The following is a 22,044-nucleotide window of genomic DNA, read 5'->3' as shown; positions in this document are numbered from 1 at the left end:
CAGTCCCATAAGTGCACTCTATAGGTCATGGCACCTTGACCTGGAGTACATAGGTAAGGCTTTTTTGCCTTTGCTCTTAGAACCTAAAGCCACAATGAGCCCTTATTTCATAGACGGGCAACTGGCAATAGAATGAGCAAAACAACTGGCAGTGAGCAAAGTCCACTGCACATGAACTAAAGCTAATTTAATTATTATTATTATTATTATTTTGCTAATTTAACACCATGAGCAAGATCCTAAGCGCAAACATTGGTGGTTCAGCACTCCCACACACCACTTGATAGCTGTAGTTCATATGTGACGAACTTTCCTAGTTACACGTCAATGAAATTAGGGCCCAAGGCCTTAAAATGGCTTCAGAGTAAATTAACCATTTACATCAATTCATGCCACCATCTACAGATGGGTGAGAAATGTGCTCATGTTTGTACTACGTACTGACTTAAATTCATAATACCTAACAAGGTAAAAAGGCATTTTGTGATTTTATTAATATATTCACAGAGTCTCAAAGTTTATGATACTATGAATTTTAAATTATTTTCCAAGGCCAAAGTGGCCTGCAACTCATAATTACACAGCATACAGTAGCTTTTGATCTTATTGTATCTGATGCAGCTTGTGTATCATGGCAATTCTCTCCCTCCTACAGCTTAGAGACTTTGCATGATATTCAAGCTCTGGTGTCGACAGAACCATTTTGTAACCATTTTGTCACATACATGATAGCTGAACAGTATTGTAAGTATTGCAAAGTTCAAGACTTTGGACGACTTTGGTAGAAAAGCCAGGTTTGGTCATGGTGTAACTTCTGAATCCTGTGTCCCACTCTAAACACTGGTGAACGTTGTGGCAAGACCCCAGTGATCCTAGTCCTACAAGGCCCAGACAGGCTACTTTAACAGCTGTATCCATTCTCCTACACCTTTAACCAGCAAAAATGCTAACTGCTCCGGTGAAGTGGTCCCCACATCTGTTCTTAATCATGACATCGCTCTTTCAAGTTGTCTTAGATGTTGTCAACAGAACCATTTTGTAGCCATTTTGCCGACATACATGATAGCTGAACAGTATTGTGAGTATTACAGAGTTCAAGACAACTCATGAGGACAACTCATGTACATTATGTACATTCATTGCTAAACAGTTCAAAGTTCACAAATTAGTCCTGAAATTCTGGCAACCCATTCAGGTATAAGATAACCGAGCCTACTGTGTTTATTTGCTGAATGTCTAGACATTCTTTTTGAAAGACACGGTTCTAGCTGTACTCATTTTGAAATAACTACACAAAGGATATTTCATATGTGCTTAATGTAAATTATTTAACTTGTTTAGATGAGTTTCCTAAAGACATGCATTGCATTATTATGTTATTGCAAATCTATGAAGTGTGAAATTGTCCATATCAAACTTTTGCCAATTCAAAGTGGATATACTATATGTACCCCATCATCTCTGCACAAAACAAGGGTTGCTTTGTCTCCTGTAATAGCTTTGGTGTATTTTCTCATTGAATTATTGGACTGGACTTTGTATGCATTGTCTTATTTGACTTGATTTGCACAAGCTCAGCAGCAGCCCTCATGCAAGAGGTCAATGTTCACAGAACCTCTGCCTACAAAAAGTCCCGCGCCTCCTATCCGAGCATCTGTGTTCGGCCCCGTCGCCCAGCATGCTGTTTCCCACGACATGCGTAGCTCTTGTCCTACTAGCCGCGGTGGCCCGGGCGGCAGTGGTCACTGAGAACGGTTACCCCATCATGTGGGAGAAGGCGGTGGCGGAGCTCAAAGACATGCCCACGGCGGACGGCGTGGTCACCATCAACCCCTGGGAATACTCGCAGCGGATGGGCATGTATCGGCTCCTGCTGAGCAGCACGGACCAGTACATGAGGTCCATGGGGCCCAGCACCAACGACAGCCCATTGTGGGGTCTGCCTCTGCAGCTCGGCTGGAAGCAGAAATCAGGTACTGTGACAAAGACGAATGCTTTCAGAGAATCAGAGTGTTAGAGGGAGGTCAGTCATTCAGGGAGAGGGAGAGGCCAGCTAAACACAGTACATTATGCTTTTTCAATTGTAGTTTGTAATACAAATGAATGCTTGAGCATATCTTGTTTGATTCAATTTGATAAAGCATACATTTACAACACTTTAAGGTGTGTATTAAAGTATGACAACCATTCAGTTCAATTCAATTTTATTTATACAGTGCACACCACAATTTAAGTTGTCTACAGAACCTAGGGTCAAACCCCCTAAAGCAAGCACTAAGTAAACTGGGGCAAGGAAAAACTCAGAGTAGAGTAGGAAGGGAAGAAAAGATACAAAGAGAGTTAAGTTAAGCCTTATATGTGTATATGTAATTATGTGGTGGTAGTTATGGTGATGAGGAACAATGTTGTCACAGCCATCAGCATTTGCAGGTAAAGGCCGTACTATATAGGAGAGAACAGAGACAGGTTAGAAACAGACTATCAGAGAATTTGTCATACACACACACACACACATAAATTAATCAATCAATACATAAATAAACAATGCACTGCCAAATATTTAAACATCACATTCATTATACTATGGCATGCCACAGGCTATCCAGGGGAAGAGGTGATGCCCTTGGGAGTTAAATTAAAGGTATACTCTGTTAAAGCAGTAATTTGTGTATAATCTGTTCCACTTTCTTCTGAATATTCCTTTAATATGCCATATGTGTGTTCAGTGCTGAAAAAACGTTTAATGAGTCTGGAGTAGTACCAATAAAGTCCACAAGATGGCGCTCCTGACAGGTGGACACAAGGCCTGAAAATTAGACGAAGGGAAAGGTGTATGAATACACAGAACATTCTCACTGCTGTTGTCTTTTGTCACCAGGTCGGTTGGTAGACCCAACTGGAGCTAGTACGTGTGGTCAAGAGAGTGCCGATCCAATGTGTATCTCTCCCAAAAGCTGGTGGGCATGTATGTTCTTTTAGTTTTCTTCAAAAATATAGAAGACAATACCTCAAGTACTCAATAAAGTACAACTTTATGCACTTAAATATGCACTATATTAATAATCTCTTTAAACACCACATGACAAATCCCAACATGTGTTTTCACAATGTCCTTTGCACTCTATACCACACAGGTGTGAACTACTATCTGTCTGTCATTCCGTTCCTGGCCGCCGTACAGACAGGTGTAATTGGAGACGGAGTCACTAAGATAACTATTCAGCCTGCAGAGGGCGCCGAAGATTACTGCACCAGCTATACAGACTGCTCTACAAAACACGCAGATTTGATGGCCCTATGGGAAACCTTCTTTCAAGTAAGACACACACTTACAATTGTCTTCAGATGAGCCCAAATGTACAAAGGCATAAATGTAATAACCACTTACAATATGGGCGTCTGTTACACATAAGCTTAGGCCAAAATGTGACAAAATACTAAATAAACCCATTAGCAGGAGACTTCAATATGGAATTGTTACTGATAGGTAATAGAATATAACATTTTGGAGTACAGAGTGATTCTTAAATACCATGCATGCATACAGTGGGTCCTAATTTTATTGATGGGCAACTGGCAACTAATGTCCACCACGCATGAACTAAAGCTAATTTAATAACTTGGCAAAATCATTATGCTGATTTAATACCATGAGCAAGATCTTCAGTGCAAACATGGGTGGGTCAGTGCACTGCTTCCACACACAATAGTTTTCATGAGTGACAGGCTTTGCTCATTGCTTTGCCCGTTACCCCTCAATGAAATTAGGACCCAGTATGTCATCCTAGAAGACTATTAACAGGGCCAATGCCTCTTTAACAAATATATTATAATATTTTATAAGCTGTTGAATTGAATCCTTTAAAAGGTCAATACTGCACCTTTACAAGTCCAGTTCTCTGATTAGAAACAAAATCAGTGTGAAATAAAAAAGTGTGGGTTTTTTTTGGTTTATAGAGTGAATGAGGTATTGATGAGAGAGCAAATGAAATCATCAGTTAAGACAGACAGACACATTGATTCATAGATTAATGAATTATGCACATACTGTTTTCTATGAAATTACTCTAGACAATGAAAACTGCCAGTGAATCTGGAGCTACTGACTCTGAGAAAAGGGACCAGATTCTCAGCACCATGTGGGCCGCACAGCAAGCCTCTCTCCAGCAGGCCACCACCAGCTGCTCCGAGCGGTAAATGACTCTAACGCTACTCTTCATGCACGCCCGGCGCTCAATTATAGCCCACTGCAACAATAAGTGAAGGGTGCAGTTCAAACAGCTGGAGGTGGATATGAATGATAACGCATTGCTTCTTCCTGCATCTGTCACAGTAACATTGCCCTGTACATTACCCGGTCTTGTGTTTGCCATGATTTTCTCACCTTGAACCTATGAACTTTGACCCGACAGGCAGCAGTCCTACTCCGGGCCGGAGATTACCTTCGCTCAGTCCTGGGTGAATGCGGCCGACTACGTCAGTGCGGCGTACTTCCTGTCCAACTTGGAGAAGTCGGTGCAGTTCATGAACCCCCTGCCCAGCCGGGTGCTGACGGCGACTGACAGCCCTCCCAACATCCCGGACCTGACTGCCGAGGAAAACCACACTCTCTACATCTTCAGCTGGATGTCCAGCATCAACAGACTACTGGGTGAGGGAAATGAATGAACTCTAGGAACATCGACAGACTACTGGGCGAGGGAAAAAAAATGAACTCTCAACAAACTAAAGGGCTGCCATCGGTAAGGTCTCTTTTGGTCCAGCATTGCTAGATTTGATAAATAGCTCCCTCACTGACTCCCTCTGACCCTTTCAAATTGGCAGTTGAGCAACCTCTGTTAAAAATACGTACTTCCTTTTTTTTAGAGAGAGCTGTTGCTAAGTTGAGTGCAAATGTTGGGGAGATGGCCATTTGAATTTTGTGTGGCGTTTGACACTATGGACCATATTATTGTCATTGACAGACTGAGTCAGTGGGTGCGCATCACAGGATCTGCACTTTAAAGGTTCACATCTCACCTTTCGAAGAACGTTATGTGGTATGAGTGGGTGAGGAGATATCTTCGGCCTGTCCTGTCCACTGTTTTAGGCCCCTTACTTTTTACTCTGTACATGCCGCCACTAGGTCATGTCCTTAGACGTCATAATGCCAATTTGTACTGTTACGTTGACGATGTCTTTGACGATCACAGTTTTACTTGTCTTGCAAGTCACACGAGGTGGGCAAGTTGCAAATTATCTTGTGATTGTGTAGCAACACAACACCTCAAATATGGAGGTACTTATCATTGGGCCAGGGCCTCTCTTCCAGCTGGTTTCAACAATCTCTTGGGGGATTTGTCTGCAAATGTAAAACAGGTGTCCAGAAATGTAGGTGTGATCTTTGACTCAAAGCTATGTTTGTCAGATCATGTTAAGTGCTTGGTGTGTTTTTATCAACTTAGAAACACTTTTAGACCATACTGAGAGACTGAAAAACCTACTCGCGTCTTTATTTTCTCTCGCCTGAATTACAGCAGTGCCCTAGTTTCTGTACTAAATGGGCAATTACTGAAACACCTTCAATTTCTTTCAAATGCGGCTGCGAGGTGTCTAGGGTTGAGGCCTGTGGAGTGGCGACGCACATTGGCCCAATTTTCCCTGCACTGGCTCCCTGGAATATGTAGAATTGATTTTTGAAATGATTGTAATTATCTTTAAGGCATTGCATGGTCAAACACCCACTTATACAGGGGAACTACTCAAGTTGTATGCCTCCTCATGACATCAGAACCTCTGATTCTGTTTGGAGTTTTAAATCACATCTTTATCGGCTAGCTTTTACCTTAACGTAGAACTTATTTTACCTCTTCGAGTTTTAGGTTTTTATTTATTTATTTATTGTTTTACTTGTTTTTATGCTTTAATTTATTTTCTGCTGCTATATTTTATTCATGTTTATATTTAGTTACATTCTCTTTTTTATTAGGTTTTACATTCTATTTAATTTTATTACCCTTTATGTTTGCTTTGGGTTTTGAGTGGTCCTGCTACCACTGTTGTTTTTCTATTGCTTGGTATGGGATGTAAAGCACTGTGTTTCTCTGCTTGATAAATGCAATATAAGTTCAACATTAATGTTTATACCCAGCAAAGATGACAAATGATGAAACTTAACACAAGGAATATTATCTTAGATCTTTCTCTGCGCTTTCATCAACTATTGGCAATACCCCAGTGTACAGTGGTATGATGACAGAAACAAATCATGACTAATAAGACCCTGTCAACACAAATACAATGGACAATAGGCAGTTCATACAGATATTTCTGAAACATTCCCAAATTACAATGTAGCATCCATTCCAGCAGAATTTGTGTGTGCTTAGAAATGCATACTTTAATATCTTGCAGTATGTGATGTTAAATTCCGTGAGCTAGTTCTCAAAGGGATCCAACAACAGGGCCTGCCGGAACCACTCCACCAGTAGTTCCCCTTATCCAGAACGTTTTATCAAAGATGGCAGAACTCTCGGTCAGCAGAATGCCTTAACCTTAACCGTTCTCTTGTCCTCTGCCCATTTAGGAGGTACTCTGGTGCGATCGTGGAAGAGTGCCATGTGTTCTGATTTAGCTCGAGAGAAAGGTAGGGCCCTTCTGGACGATCTGGTCCTGAACCCTAAATTTGCAGTCTCTGGCCTCCTCTCCATCCTGACTGAAATGGCAACCAACTGCTGATGGTACTGCATGGCAACCTCTCACACAAGACCAATGCCACTTCTACTCTGACAGGCCAAACCTGATGATGGATGTAAGAATTTTCTCAATAAAATTACTTTTCAAAACTGTGGTCTTGTTCACTTTTCATATCATACAAATTTCACAAAAAAAGTTAAAGACGACAGACAACACACAGGAACTTGGTATTATAAACCAGAATATATGTAACACCAAGACATGATCATATTACAATTATTACATGTATTATATGGAGACAAATGATAAATTATTGCATTGACTTTTATCTGATTAATACATTCATGCTCCTCCTCAGACTCTATACTTTGTTAAAAGGTATTCGGCTTTCCTTTAACAGTGTTGCGTAGAATTGCTTCCTCATGGAACTTTTTCCTAATGAAGTCAAGTTCCTCCTCGTCAATGTATTCATAGTCATGAGTGTCCTCGTCCACAGCATCCACTACTGAATCTTGAGGAATATCCTTACTTTTGACTGTGGCAACTAAAGCAGATAACGCAAAACCAAAATTATTACACAGAAAATGCCCTAAATGAACACTGCCCTGCTAAAAAAACTGAACTGAAAATAGTAGAAAAAGAGGGTTAGGGATAGTTATTTGAAAAAGCAAAGTAAGAAAATCTAAAGCGAACACAATCCCTACCTTTTTCTCTACTGGGCGGAGTGGTAGGAGTTATGGATGGCCTCTTCTCACTGCTTACTGCAATAGTATTCCTCCTCTGCTTTGAAAAGCTGTCAGACGCCACTATCCCCTCCGGTTTGGGGGAATTACAATGTGGACTCTGCATTGACAGACAGTTTTATTTGCTGGAATGAGGGTGCATATGACTCAGTAGCTTCAAATGTATAAAGATCTTTTCTTTTTTTTACTGAATTAATGTAGCATTGGATAGAACATGGGACAGTTACTATCAAGCTAATAGTACATTATGGCTTTAACAGCAGATGGTAGAATTCAGATGCCAACATGGTCATACATATACATGACCAGAGGAGGGCAGTATAATCCTGGTAAATCATACAGTGTCATTTAAAAGAGGAGATGCTATTCTTCATTTTCCAGTCTAACTCTGGGAAGACAATTTGTTTTGACACTCTCCCTATTAAACATTTTGAATGCAACTGAATATTTTAAGAGCTGTGTCATAGTCACAGACCTTTGGGGAGCTGGCACGGTTTGGCTTGTTTGGTCTGGGTGGCTTCACCCTCAGTGAGTTAGCGGTGGGCGGCCTGAAGTTCTTGGGGGGCCGCGGTGGGGGCTGGAGATTGGCTGCGGCGTACCTGCGGAGAGTGTAGTAGCTGTCCTCCCCGATCTCCTCCACTACAGCGTGCCCGGTGGGCTCGGCACCGCTGGCCAGGCCCTGCCATCTCTGTTGCAGCTGCACTGTCACGTTGGTGCGGCTTACCGGCACCTCCCAGCACTCAGACAGGTCTAGCGTTGATACCAGTAGGTGGGGGTCAGTGAGCTCCTCTTCCACCTGCAGCCCTGAAGCCCCAGCTAAAATGTCCTCCTTCACCAAGAGGTCTCGCACGGACACTTTGATGTTGAAGGGCAGGGGGAAACGACGACAGATGTCAGCAATGGTGTACTGTTGTTTGTCGTGCACGACCTCGATGAAGCAGCCCTCGTGGTACATGGGGATCTGCACGGCCTCGTGGTTCTTCCCCTCAAACTTAAAGCAGGCCAGAGCGTCAGACATCTTGTCCACCCCGTTCTCAGAGCCCCCGCTGCTGATACTGCTGCTGATACTGCTGCTGCTGCTGCTGCTGCTGGCTCTCTTCTTGATCAGAAACTGATCCCCGACCTGCACGGGGGACTGGCCCTGGAAGCCGTCGGACTCGAAAGCCCTGGTTGCCACCACGTGGAGCTGCTCGGTGCTGCTCTGCGCCATCCCTAGGTCGTAGGCAGTGGGGAACTCCCGAGGGTGCCGTTTGAACCTGCCCTTGTAAGTTATGGGTACGAGGAAGCGCCTCTGTTTGCCGCGACGTATTTCCGATGCTATAACCCGCTTGGCCTCAAAGGCACGGTGGATCACTATCTGCTTGGAGTGGGAGATGAAGGATAACTCCTCTGCAACGTGCACCGGACTCGCTATAACCTCGGCCACCACAGGGAACGCTTCCGCGGGTTTTTTGTACACTTCCATCAGAGACAGGGGCTGCGCGAAAACTGCAGAGTCATGTTGCTCTGTTACGTCCACGACCTCCACATCCAGGGTGGCTGGGATTAGGACCATATCCTTTCGAACTGTTTGGGAGAGATATTTGAATTCCACATTTAGAGACGCAGAGAGACTTCTGAGCGGAATAATTGATTAAAATGGAGTGGCAGAAATAGATATTCCCATTTATCAGCTAGTGTCTGACATGAGTGTGCCTAGTTAATTTAAAGCTTTGAACACTGTTCTCTCATGTACCTTTCCTGTAAATGAGAAATTTGTTATCAACTCTGGCACAGTGCTTGTGGTCTAATGACGAAACATCAAAACATCATTTAAATTTGCTTCCCCTTCTTCTGAGGCAAAAAACATTCCAGAAGTTAATGGCCTCAAACATTTTTTGTTTTCATGTTCGTTGGTCACAAACATTAAAAATGATTTGTGCTCTGTCTTGTGTGGAAGAGGGGGAAAAATTACAGAATTCAATTACTGTACGTCTCCATCACTATGTCAAACACAGACTTCTATTTTTTTTTCTCACCAGCAACTTTCAAAGCAAAACTCTGCACACTAAAGCAAAGCCTCTGGGACTTACATTTCATTATAGCCTCTATTTCATGTACTGGAGTGAGAATCAGTTCTCCTTTGTAGTCCTCCAGTGGGTCTGGTAAAACAGCATTCTCCAGGTGCGTTGACTTCGCTTTGGTCACAGTCCTCGTCCGCCCCTTGGACATTTTCCACTCAGCCAGTTCCTTCAGAGTGTAGAACTGGCTGTCGTCGCACTCGTAGAACTTGCCTTGCTCAGAGAGTCTGAGGGTGAAACAGCGCTTGGGCTCACTCTGGGTGAGCTCGCAGTCCACACACTCGTGGCCCCCGTCCACCCCGTGGCCCGTGATTCGGAAACTCGCTCCCTTTTTGACCGTTCCGTCTGGGTGCTTCAGGTCACCAGCCGTGTAGAAGACAGGCTGGCCACGTCTGTGAGAGCCGATTTGGAGCGAGTCACTGATCTCCTGAATGCTATGATATGGCTGTGAGTCAGTCAATATCCTGAAAAGACCTGGGACAGACAGCAAGCCAGAATTTCGGTGAATTAGGCAGTTTTTTTTAAATGAAAGAATTTCCATTAAGTTTCATTTGAGGAACTGAATGAGTTGTACTTTGAATTGCACTAAAATCAGCTCCCAGGTGGCATTCATTGGCATTAAGACTCTTTCAACATTTATTAAGTGAAGTGGAATCTGTTACGCGGAATTAACGGTGTCATAAACTTAATATCCATTTTAATGAATTCTGAGCCCCCCCCTGGAAGATTAACACAGTGGGATGGAAGGGGCCATGTTACTACTTACTGTTTTATTAACGTGACAATTTCATCTTTGCACTTTATGGACCATGACCCATTATTACAGATTTAAAGTCCTTAACATACCTGGGTAGTCCAAGGGAAGGTCAACCTTAATGCCATTGGATCCTTCAGCAATGAACCTAGTGATCCTGATCTCAGTGACCTTGATGAGATCACCATTTGCAAAGCAACACTCTCTCCCATACATCTCATACACAGACCCTGGAGGATGTTCATAAAGCCAAAAAGCATAGATTCAGAGGGACATTTGTGTTAGATTTATGAATGACATTAACACATACAGTTTTTTACACTCTTATTCCCTTAACTATATACTTTATAACTATATAAACTATACGAAAGTGATAGTAATCTACTTCAAATATGCCATCTGCATGTCATTGAAGTTAATTTATGTCAAGACCTACGACGTCTTAGAAGAGAATCTATTTCCTTAACAGAAAAACTCAAAGTTCCTCTGCTGAGAATCATCAAGGGACAACAAAATGGTCCAGAAGGCATGACTATTGCGTCCCTTTATATTAATCATGTTTTATTTGTCATATACAACAATATGGTGTTTCAGCCATCACAATAACTTAATGCTTTGCTGAGTGTGCAAACCTAACTCCAAGAGACAACAGAGGGACTTCTGGTTTAATTAGTTACACGAAGGCCTTAATCTTAAGCATTTATTAAAAGACTTTAATCACCAACTAATTTTACAGGGTTTTGGAAAACATCCAAAAAGCCTGAAAATACATAAAATCTCTGAACAGAGATTTAAGATAATCATAAACCCATCATATCTTAAATTCATTATTTACTTGGGTGTTTTTTCTACCGTTTCTGAATTACAGACCCTAGTACCTCCTCAGGCACTCAAATTCTCATCTTGTCTTTAGTTGAGGAGGCGAGAAACAGCTTCCGTCATAAGACTAGAATCCTCACCTTCTCACAATGTAACTCTAAATAGAAAATGCGAACGCATTTCTGGCAGTCTTAAGACATAATGACTGACATTCTATCCAAGAATAAGTGGAAATAAATAATGGGAAATATTTGAAACGGTAGGTTTTCAGTTTAGCAATTTTAGAAAAGGCTTTAAACCACCACAGCACACATGTACAGGGACCTAGCAATAAATCTTACCTTGGACATAGATGCCTGATTGAATCTGCAGGATCCTGGGCAGAGATCCGGGATCTACGGAGCGGGTGAACTCATTCAGGGTCATCGCCATCCTTAACTCGCTGTCTGCTCACACGGCAGAAGCCTCTACTTAAGCGAACACGGAGAAAAAACCCATACAGCACATGAATGTCTGTTAACACAGAGCAATCCCAGCCACTAGTTTGCCATGGCAAGGGCCAGTAAGCCGACTATGGGGAGACGGTGAACCTGTGTGTCTTTTGCAAGTTCTTTTAGTGTCCTCTCTTCACACCGTCTGCCTTTGCTCTGAGAAGCAGAGATCTCCGTGCGAGGCGCTGAAAGACTGCCAGCTGCGTGGTGCAGCTACAGGAAGTTGAAGGCTGCTCGTCAACCACAGCTCATTGTGTAGGTCGTCTCGGTGGGAATCCAGAAATGCACTTTTGAGTTGCGTTTGTCAATTGCACTGCGCTCTACCAGACATCATCACCAGGCCTCAGATGAGATTACCAAGACCAAGACTATCTCTACCTCTCTATCTGTCTACCTGCACCCCCCCCCCACATATTATGAGCTCATGTTCTGCTCAAGGTTTCTTCCTCTTAAGGGAGTGCTTCCTCCAGAGGGGTTTAGGCTCTGGGCTCTTTAAAGCGCTTTGAGACAATTTTATTGTTTTGGCGCTATATCAATTAAATTGAAATGAGTTCAATTGAATTGACTGTTACAGATTGTTAATTTGACAAACCTTATTGTTGTACATGGACATAGACACTGTAAATGAGACAACATTCAGTACATGTTTAATTTTTTTATTCAAAGTCTTTTTTTTTTTTTTTTACTATTTTATAGTTACAGCCAGTAAGCCAACTACTACAGATGAAAAGATGAGACATGATTTAAACTTCACATGATGAATTGTTTCCTTTTCTCTACAAATGTGCATTCAGTCCCAATGCCAACATGGCTGACTGTGCATTGCTTCGATTGGCTTTAGTCCAAATATGCCATGCCTAATACTGTATACATACTCAATGTCTCTGTTTCTCTCAAAAACTTTCTAATACAGTCGTGAAAACATCAGAAAAAAATATAACTCTTGTAAGGTCTCCTCTTGACCTTGTGGTAACCTATCTTGAATGGGTAGAATTCACAATCATTTACATGACCTGACCACTGTAACATCACGGCGAAGAATAAAACATGAAACGGAACCAAATAAAAAATATTCTATAACTAAAACCAAACCGATAAAAAACAGCTATAAAACAAAAAGCTACAATAAATGTGTACATTTTGAATTGATCGTAAACAGGGAATGACAATGATTGTTTTTAGCCTTCAAAAAGGAATGCAAAATAAACAACAATAAATACAAACAATGTGCTTATCCATATAGACATATGTACATAAGTCTTTGGCTCATGATTAATATCTGCTACAAAACAAAATAAAACAAGGTCAGCCATCAGTGCACAATACGGACATTACCAAGCCAATGTTACACGTTAGCACTTGTACTGTATTTATCCATAAAGAGCGCAATTTTTTCTTTCATAGTTGTGATGGATTTATATCATAGATATAAATATAGATATAGATAGATATCATTATATATTGTTCATGGACAATAATGGCAATAGAGAAGAAAACATTTTAGCATGCAATACACTGACTGGCATTAGAATTACCCTTTACAATGGCTGCACAGAAAATATCATTTTTTTCCTTTAAAAATCAAGAAAAAAACAACAAAAAACAAACAAAAACAACAACAAAACCTTTAAAAATGCAAAAAAAAGACATGAAGCAAACAAGGCCTAGCGGCCAGCACTTGATTCTGTGGCTCTCAACACAGTATAGTACAATGGAGACATTTACAAGCCACTCACATCATACGCCCAGTACACTTAGAGAACCATTATGTCGAAAAAACAAATGACATGAGCTAACGGGCTCGTTTAAAAAAAAAAAAATAATAAAAAAAAATAGCCAAGCAGCTGCCCCGGTAATGGTTCTTCAAATGGGCGAGCTGCACTGCAGTACACGCCTCGCCCTGGTCCTTATGACGTCTCGATGTACTCCAACGCAAGGTCATAACAGAAGCGGTACTGTTCCTGTGGGTGAAGAAGAAAAGAAGAGGAGGAAATTAGTGTAATGGGTGAAGCACGCTCTTGCACTAACACATCAGAGTTTATATGGGATTGTTCGAAGCAAGAACTTTTTCACTGGCTCAGATCTGATCTGTGCAACACAAGGCTCTTCTCACAGCGTACTGTTCTGGCAGAGGATGTGGTAATCACAGGTTCGCCTCAAGTTTGATCTCAAGGCGCTGTCTCAGCTTCAACAGCTTAGAAGCACATTAGCACAAGCACACTTCCAAACTCAGAATCTGTGAAATGTTTCAAATTCTTTTCACCTTTATGGAGCATGAATCAACAGGGTCCCATCAGTTGCCTCATGTGTACTTAAAGGGAAACTTTGGGATGTTAACGGGGGGGGGGGGGGGTTTCTTGCCAGTCGCCATTGTCCTTGGGGTTCAGGCCGTGCGCTCTGTAAAGCGCCTTAAGACAATTTAATGTCTTGGCACTATATAAATAAAACTGAATTGTATTTTTTTTTAACTTGGGCCCTGTATCTTTCTGGGTCCAGGTAAAGAAACTGTAGAAACAGTCTGAAACTGAAACTTAAACTACAGAAATTGTAACCATTTTCTACAGTTTTTTTTTTTACGGTTGAGGTAAACAGACACGTCTATCTTTGTAGGGATCTTATGATAACACTATGAGCCTGTCAGTGGCGAAAACAAGCAGTTTACTTTCACACGGATGCTTGCCCCATGTGATTGCATTGTATAGCTGTTTTGCGGTTGCTGGTTATAGTGTTCTAACTCAATACTGGACTGGTTCCGATCTTTAATTGTCCCTTAGTAAAAGTTTGGACCCAAAAAGATCTAAAAAAAAAATAAGGCCCATGTTGTAAAATCCTGAAGTTTCCCCTCTAACTGCTTGTTTTTTTCTCCCTCATAAAGCATGATTAGTCCCGTTTTAATAAACAAGAGAAGACACTTTGAGGCCAGGTTTTAGATGAAAATTTGTTAGCAGAACCAAAGTATATGGTGTTGATCGTTCTCTCCTAGAGTCCAATTCTATCATCACTACCAACTATGAACAACCACTCCCAAACATGTCCACAACAGTACCACAAAGTCCATGTGAGTTTATTTGATGTATTTGCAGAGGTGCTGGGGGAGTTTCTGAGCCAGATTTGTCTACCCAGATAACTTAACTGTACCTGAAAAGTCCCATTTTATTTGGCACTAGGTATTGGTTCATATTTTAGACTGCACCGTAATCTGGCTAACTGAGGATTCCTGCTCTGTGCGCTCCCAGGGTTAGGAGGAGGGCACTGGGGCGACAGTGGTACAGTGGTAGAGAAGTCGTTTAGTAATCAGAAGGTTGCTAGTTCGATTCCCTGTCGAAGCGTCCTTGAGCAAGACACTGAACCCCTAATTGCTCCTGGTGTGCAGTGTGTGCCATCAGTGTAAATGTAACATGTGTATGTAAGTCGCTTTGGATAAAAGCGTCTGCTAAATGACTAAATGTAAATGGCACTGGCTGTGTACTCACAGGGCTGTCCACCATGTTGGGCTTGCTGTTCCTCAGTGTCTTGACGGCGTGGAACACGTCCACCACGTTCTGCCTCTTGATCATCTCGCACACAATGCTGATGGCACAGAACATTCCGCTGCGTCCTCCTCCATTCCTGCAGAGAGAGAGGGTCGTGGGTTAGACAGGATTTCCGAGGGTGTGTATTGCGTATAGGTGTTGTGGTATTACACACTGGGCAACAAAGCCCAAGTTTCTTCCCTTCAAACTGAATTGAAATCACACATACCATAACATATTACAAAACATTTTCACTAACTCAAACTGTACACCTATTACATGTGCCTCTGATCCGCTTGGGAGGGGGGGGAAGACTGTTTGAGTTCAGGGCGCTAGCTTAAAATCCTGGTTTAAAGAAAAACAAATGCCTTGTTTTGAAATAATGAACTAGACTACACAAGAGGCTAATGGAGATGTTTTAGAGAGCGCTTGAGTGTCAGTGACCTTAAACCTACTCAAAAGCCTACATTTGTTTGATACAAAGAGGGTTGGTGAACTCCAAAAATGTCTTAACTTTTAGGAACAGTTTAAAGCTTTAACCAATCAGTTTCATTTAAGGAGTGACCATAATAATAACTCAACTATGACTATGACTATGACCAGTGGGTGTGAGTTTCAAGTCTACCATTATGGGTGAGTGTGTGTGTGTGTGTGTGTGTGTGTGTGTGTGTGTGTGTGTGTGTGTGTGTGTGTTGTGGTGAGGGCAGAAGATGTGAATTGAGTGTGTGAACACATGTTGACTCACTCGCACCTACCACTGGACTGGCACATCCCAGTCACCACTAGTCTTCATTGTCTCTCAGGTAGGTAGGTGTGTGTGTGTGTAGGTGTGTGTGTGTGTGTGTGTGTGTGTGTGTGTGTGTGTGTGTGTGTGTGTGTGTGTGTGTGTGTGTGTGTGCACATGCGCATGTGTTTGTGTGGTGGTGCACTCATAAAGTGGCAGCATCTGTGTGTGTGTGTGTGTGTGTGTGTGTGTGTGTGTGTGTGTGTGTGTGTGTGTATACGGAAGATGTGGTCAGGATGTGGATAAAAAAGCCTATGTTTGATAAGAAATCAAAGTGTGAATGACCCCAGTAATCTCTCTTCATGGTTTTGTGTGTGTTTGTACCTGTGAGTGTGCTGTGTTTATAGTGTGTGTGTGTGTGTGTGTGTGTGTGTGTGTGTGTGTGTGTGTGTATTAGTGTACTCACAGGCAGTGCACCACGGTGCGTCCCTCGCCCTCCTCACACTCGTCCTGCCACTTGTCCACCTGGAGGATGAGCTTGAGGAAGGAGCGTTTGGACGCAGGGACCTCCCTGTGTGCGGCCCAGCCTAGGTACTGGAACTGCCTCACCATCAGGTACCCCTCCTGAGGCTGGAGGAAAACACAGAACAAGCACACATCACACACACACACATCACACACACACACATCACACACGCGAGAATCCCCAAAACGACCTTAGGGGCTGCATGTAAAAGCAATAAAGATATCCGTATTATCTGGAATGGTCGACACCTATAGAAAGCTAAACACTAACTTATGAAGATGGCCACGCATACAACAGAAAGAGTCAGAACTGTAAATACTCACTCTGGTCAGGTTACATATTCTGAAGAGACGACTGATGACATCACAATCCATAGAGCAGGACATACATTCAACTTGAACGGGACCATAGCGAAGCATTCCTTCCTCTGGCCAATACTGAGGGCAGCCCTATGGTGGAGCACAGACAAATGAACTCAAATAAATAACGATCGACACATCTAAAATAAATAACAAATCGACACATTTTCGGTCACCAAATAAACATATTACAAATGACTGACAGTCACCGTCACATTTTCAACGTCATTTTGAAGGTTGCACCTTGGGGTGACGACAGGAAACTGTGAGGCTAAAAACCCCCCAGTTGAGCCACAACGAGTCTGTGGGTGCAGCCAAATTAGTACAATAACCGTGAAGATGTTCTGTCACAGGTGCAGGTTTTTCCATTCGAACATGACTGGTGCAATATCACCACATATCTGGACACCTGTGATGCGCACAAAGTATGCAAGCCCTTCACTTTATTGAACTTACTCTGCTGTTCGAGCTTTGACTAACTTATCATCCACCCATCATCTCCTTGAATCTTGAATTTTTGGTCTCAAATCTTTCTGAATTCCTACACCCATACCCCTATATTTTTTGTGTCTGTTTTGAGTCTTGTGGCTGTGTCATGACTCACCTGTGCCTGGTCAATCTCATTCAGCATGACTAGTGACGTGCAGCCATAGTCGTACACGAGCCTCCAGAAGTCCTTGACTGTGTTGGGCAGAGGGTGCTGGGTCACGATGAAGGCAGCCGGCTGTCTGTAGCTCTACAGGGGAAAGAGCATAGGGGGGGGGGGGGAAAGGGACGCAGGTTTTATGGGGACATTTTAAGACTAAAAGAAAAAGAAAAGACTCAGATAAATGGTCTCTCTGTGTTGTTGATATTGGGTAGCGATCAATGTGTGACTATATGACCATGCAAGGACCATGGAAAACCGCAACAACAAAAAACAAAACTGTCAACTGTGGAGAGGCAACAAGTGTGTTTCTTCAACGACAAAACCAAACGCAACCAAAACATTAAAAATAGGGCATCCACTATGTTGTGCATGCATTTGCAACCTTGGGTAGGTCAAGACAATGAAGCCTGCTCGACATACCACTTAAGCCATGAAACAAATCCAGTTTAATAGAAGCATTACTTATTGTGACGTGGACATTAAGAAATTACCTGGTATTCTTCTGACAGCTTGATTAGAAAAAGTCCAAAAGTTTGTGAAGCGCACGAGGAAGTGGTTTAGCAATACCCTCCAAATCAAGAAAAGCTCATTGGCCTAGCATGAACTCTTGAGCATGTGAAATCCCATCTCCTAGGGTCAGAGGTCACATCCATCTGTCTATCAGTTAAAGGTTTGGCGCGACTTAAGCAACACTATTTGGGAGTAGTGAAAGTAGTGACTGCTAGTGATTCTACCATTTGTATCAGAATAAAATGTAGCCCCTGAAATGTTATAAGTTCAGTCAAAATGCAAAGTGTTCATCGTAAGGCAAATGTAGTGGGCTTAATGATTATAGGTGAGAGAGAGAGAGGGAGAGAGGGAGAGTGAGAAAGAGAGGAAGAGAGAGAAAGGGAGTGAGAGGTATATTTAAATTTAAATTCATTTAAAACAGAAAAAGACAGAGAGAAAGGGGCAAAGGCAGAGAGAAAGGGGGAAGGCAGAGAGAAAGGGAAAAAGGCAGAGAGAAAGGAATAAAGACGAGCAATGGAATCAATAGGCAGCTGATGTTTCAGCATTTTTTTCGAAACACGAGGACATGGACAGTGTGACACCTAGAAGATGGATATGCTCTCTTTGCACAGAGTAGAATCATTTTTTTTATGTGACTTCTATGTTTGGAAATCAAGGTCAAATAATAAAAATAATAATTAAATAAAAATATATTTGAATAAAACTGCCAAAATATTATTTACTGTGCTTTCATACACCCCTCATTTCTGTCAAAAAGATAAAAACGCTGAAAATACAGAACAAAAACACTTACCTCGCCCTTCTAGTTTTGAGAGAACAAAAAGATTCTTTGGACTTTCACAATTTTGATATCCCCAATCAGTGAGAGTTTAAATTTGGACCACATGAATAGCTATCATGAAGAATTGTGAAGGAGAAAACTGATTGTACCAACTTTTCAAAAACAAATCATCTTTGTTGACTGACTCACAGTCCCACTAGGTGTTCTTTGATGAGTAATCATTAGAACATCAACTGTTTAATACAAAAAAATAAATTGGTAGCCCTTTACTTGGATAGCTCCTTTTAGTGCCAAGCTGCCAGTCTGTCTAAAACCTGCCACATGCTGTGCACCGAAAAAGCACCTCATGAGGGAGAGCTCATGTAACGTTATATATATATATATATATATATATATATATATATATTATATAGCTTTTGCAGTTTCAAATTTCTAGTGTTTTAGCAGGGCTTGCTAATAGGAAATATGCTTGCAGCAGCATGTGCATTCATCCTATATCCTTCAAAATGATTTTCTGACTGAACGTGTCTGAAAAGCTTTGAAAACAGGCTAAGCTGATAAAGTGTTACCAATATATTTATTGATTTTTGGGGAGGCAACTTTAACATACAAAATATAAATCTCTCCCTCGTACGTCGCTTTGGATAAAAGCATCTGCTAAATGACTAAATGTCTAAATGTATAAAAATGTTACCATACAACTAATTTACGGTCCTATAATGTCAGTCAAGTCAAGAAGTACAATCAGGGTAAAGAGAGATACACCTGGATTTGTCTCTAGCTTGCTGTTTAGCAGTACATACAGAGAACACAGAGAGTGCTGTCGGCACTGGGCAGTGAGTGTGAGTGTGGGGGGATGTAGTTGTAGAGGGGTCTGTGTTTGGGGGGTGCGGGGGGTAAGGGGTCGGGGTGTATGGAAACACTTACATCCATGAGAGCGGCGTTGATGTAGTTGCTGCTCTCGCCGTCGATGGTGATGAGGAAAGGCAGACATCGGTCAGGCGGCAACATGTCCATGAAGCGGTTCTTCTCGTGGTTCCGTGGCAACAGGGCGATGCTGCAGTCTTCCGGCTGCGGCTGGGGTGTCACGGAGTTCAGGGTCTGTGTTGGAGGTCAGAGATACCAGAAAATATGACCGACAAAAAAATTAACATCATAACCTTCTATATCCCTCCAAGAAACTATTAGTGAACATGCTGTTTTGAGCGAGGATGGGGAAAACTGCAGGTTGGCCTTCATTACCTGAAATTCATCTTTGAGGTGTGAGGAATTGCTCTGGGAGTCTATCCTGATCATGTCGTAGTAGGCAGCTTTGTATTCACAGGCCGGTATGGCGGTGTCCCCGCACAGACAGGCCTCCAAGATGGCGTCGTGGATGAAGATGTACTGCTCCTGTGAGTGGCCATTAAAATCACACAGTCAGAGAGCAGAAACAACTCACGTACCTGTAGTGTGTGGACTACAAGAAAACATATCTAGTGAATTTGAATTTGACTGCTTTTCACTCTTATAATCAAATCAAAATCAAATCAAACTTTATTTGTACGGCGCATTTCATACAAGGAAGTAACACAATGCGCCTACAACACGTATAGGTATACATATATATAGGTATATATATATATATACAACACGTCAAAGGTTAAGATAATGCTTTTGTGATGTGAATGATGTCCTGTTGTTATTGTAGATGTCTCTATGTGTTGGTTCTAGTAAAGGGCAAGGGATAAAAAGGCTTTTCTGTTTCCGGAATGTTCACCTCTGAATGACAAACTGACTAACTGAACATGATCGAAAAACATAGCTTTAGAACCGGTGATGGACGACTACCCAGCTTTCAATTGCACGGCACTTCATTTCATCCTGTGGATACCGCCATACCCCACCCCACCCCACCCCACCCCACCCCACCCCCCCATTTCTGTATGAAGTGCCACGCTATTTTTCCCTTGTTGTGGGCTTTTCTAATGTGTACTGTAAATCCAACTTTTAAACTTTCAAATGATTTCCAGAACGTGTTCAGACTGCGTGGTGCTTCAGGGTGATGCGAGTGGGCTGTATTCTGGCCGGTCCACTGATTCATCACCTCTGTCTGGACCATGTTGATGCGGCGAGAGCGCAGGGCCTTGACACAGTTGTAGATGTCCACCACCCCCTCCCTCTCCGCCATGTCCAGCATGATGTCGATCACTATGTAACAGCCCGTCCTCCCAGCTCCAGCGCTACGGAAATAAAAAGGAGAAGAGGACGGACAGAGGGAAAGAAAAAGAAGAGCGGAGAGGAGATGGAGGAAGGAGAGTGAAGAATGAAGGGGAAGACAATACGATTAACAGCGAAAAGAAGAGCACCAAAGGCGTAAAGGAAAGCAGAGAGAGGAAACCATCACAAAAGGGTAGGGGGTTGACACTCAGACTGCTGTGACAGACACACAGAGAAAGCTACAAAAGCTAAAGGTTGACACTGCAGGGAGCCTGCACAGGCTCACAAAGAACCACATCCTGTGGTGGAGATGATATTTCACGGGGTCTCTGGGGCTGACGTTTTGAAGTATATTTACTGGAAGGGTAAACTTACACATGCCAATAACGTTCGACAAAAAAAAAGTCTATTTTTACATTCGTACACAGAAAAACAGTCTCTGAACTCTAAAATTGATCTTTGATGTGTTTGTGCTTGTGCGTGTGTGTGTGTGTGTGTGTGTGTGTGTGTGTGTGTGTGTGTGTGTGTGTGTGTGTGTGTGTGTGTGTGCGCACGTGTGTGTGTGTGTGCGCGCACGTGTGTGTGCGGGCGCCACCTTTTGTCATCTGAACAGGTGTAAGCATTTGTAAGGCCTTCACAAATGTACGTAGGCATTTATGCAGATCTGTGAGTGCAGGTTTATGCTCTTGCACACATTTGCATCGGAGCGCCTATCTGTGGATGGTACACACGTGCTACCTGTGTTTCGCAGTGAGACACTTACCTGCAGTGCACCACGATGGGCCCGGCGCCGGGCGGGTTGGACATCTTGACCCGGCGGATGAAGGACAGCAGGCCGGTGGCGTGGTATGGCACTCCGTGGTCGGGCCAGCCGGTGAAGTGGAACTGCTTCACCTCCCGCACCTCGTTGAAGCCTCTCTGTACAACACCAATCAGGAAAGAGTTCATTACTCTACACTAGAGAGTCATTTAGTAACCTCATAACCTCAAAGTATATCTTCATGAATCCCCAGTGTTTAAATCTATCTATCAACTACAACTATTAGTGCTACAAGTAACTATTTTATAACTGCTACTGCAACGCTGATGCTAGCAATTGACAAATAAAATGTAAAATGTGAATTTCTTGTACGAATTCTGCCCTTTTGGCATGAGGCCTACCTACTAAAACCAGTGGAACACCATATTATTATGGATGATCAGCTATTACATTTTGCACTTTTGCACGCATTTTTACGCTCC

General features: G+C 42.5%; 3 protein-coding genes across 14 annotated transcripts in view; 1 reads left to right on the top strand and 2 right to left on the bottom strand.

Moving 5' to 3' along the window:
- Window positions 1-1,637: 1,637 nt before the first annotated feature.
- leg1.1 (liver-enriched gene 1, tandem duplicate 1) lies at window positions 1,638-6,824 on the top strand. The gene is made up of 6 exons (XM_012829486.3): window positions 1,638-1,973; window positions 2,879-2,965; window positions 3,135-3,316; window positions 4,072-4,193; window positions 4,413-4,651; window positions 6,566-6,824. Exons 1-6 carry the CDS (start codon window positions 1,679-1,681, stop codon window positions 6,715-6,717), a joined length of 1,077 nt encoding a protein of 358 aa, XP_012684940.2. The 5' UTR covers window positions 1,638-1,678; the 3' UTR covers window positions 6,718-6,824.
- Window positions 6,825-6,894: 70 nt separating this feature from the next.
- Window positions 6,895-11,945, bottom strand: themis (thymocyte selection associated). Its single transcript, XM_031581939.2, has 6 exons — window positions 11,393-11,945; window positions 10,325-10,462; window positions 9,491-9,952; window positions 7,894-8,984; window positions 7,380-7,518; window positions 6,895-7,219 (listed from the first exon to the last, which is right to left on the bottom strand). The coding sequence occupies exons 1-6, from the start codon at window positions 11,481-11,483 to the stop codon at window positions 7,047-7,049; spliced, it is 2,094 nt and encodes a 697-aa protein (XP_031437799.1). The 5' UTR covers window positions 11,484-11,945; the 3' UTR covers window positions 6,895-7,046.
- A 239-nt stretch (window positions 11,946-12,184) lies between these two features.
- Window positions 12,185-22,044, bottom strand: part of ptprk (protein tyrosine phosphatase receptor type K) — a 196,381-nt gene continuing 186,521 nt past the window's right edge. For all 12 annotated transcript variants that reach the window (XM_031581318.2, XM_031581317.2, XM_031581322.2 and 9 more), the window contains 9 exons: window positions 21,566-21,720; window positions 20,690-20,825; window positions 19,846-19,995; window positions 19,531-19,704; window positions 17,268-17,399; window positions 16,628-16,753; window positions 16,245-16,408; window positions 15,016-15,151; window positions 12,185-13,503 (listed from right to left, as the gene is read on the bottom strand). In XM_031581318.2, coding sequence (XP_031437178.1) covers window positions 13,450-13,503; window positions 15,016-15,151; window positions 16,245-16,408; window positions 16,628-16,753; window positions 17,268-17,399; window positions 19,531-19,704; window positions 19,846-19,995; window positions 20,690-20,825; window positions 21,566-21,720 — 1,227 coding nt within the window. In that variant the 3' untranslated portion in view covers window positions 12,185-13,449. The remainder of the gene's footprint in view (window positions 13,504-15,015; window positions 15,152-16,244; window positions 16,409-16,627; window positions 16,754-17,267; window positions 17,400-19,530; window positions 19,705-19,845; window positions 19,996-20,689; window positions 20,826-21,565; window positions 21,721-22,044) is intronic.

This window comes from Clupea harengus, chromosome 15 (assembly GCF_900700415.2).
Source record: "Clupea harengus chromosome 15, Ch_v2.0.2, whole genome shotgun sequence".
Lineage (NCBI taxonomy): Eukaryota > Metazoa > Chordata > Actinopteri > Clupeiformes > Clupeidae > Clupea > Clupea harengus.
Note: the sequence above shows the minus strand (reverse complement) of the source record. Positions and strands in the feature narration are given on the sequence as shown.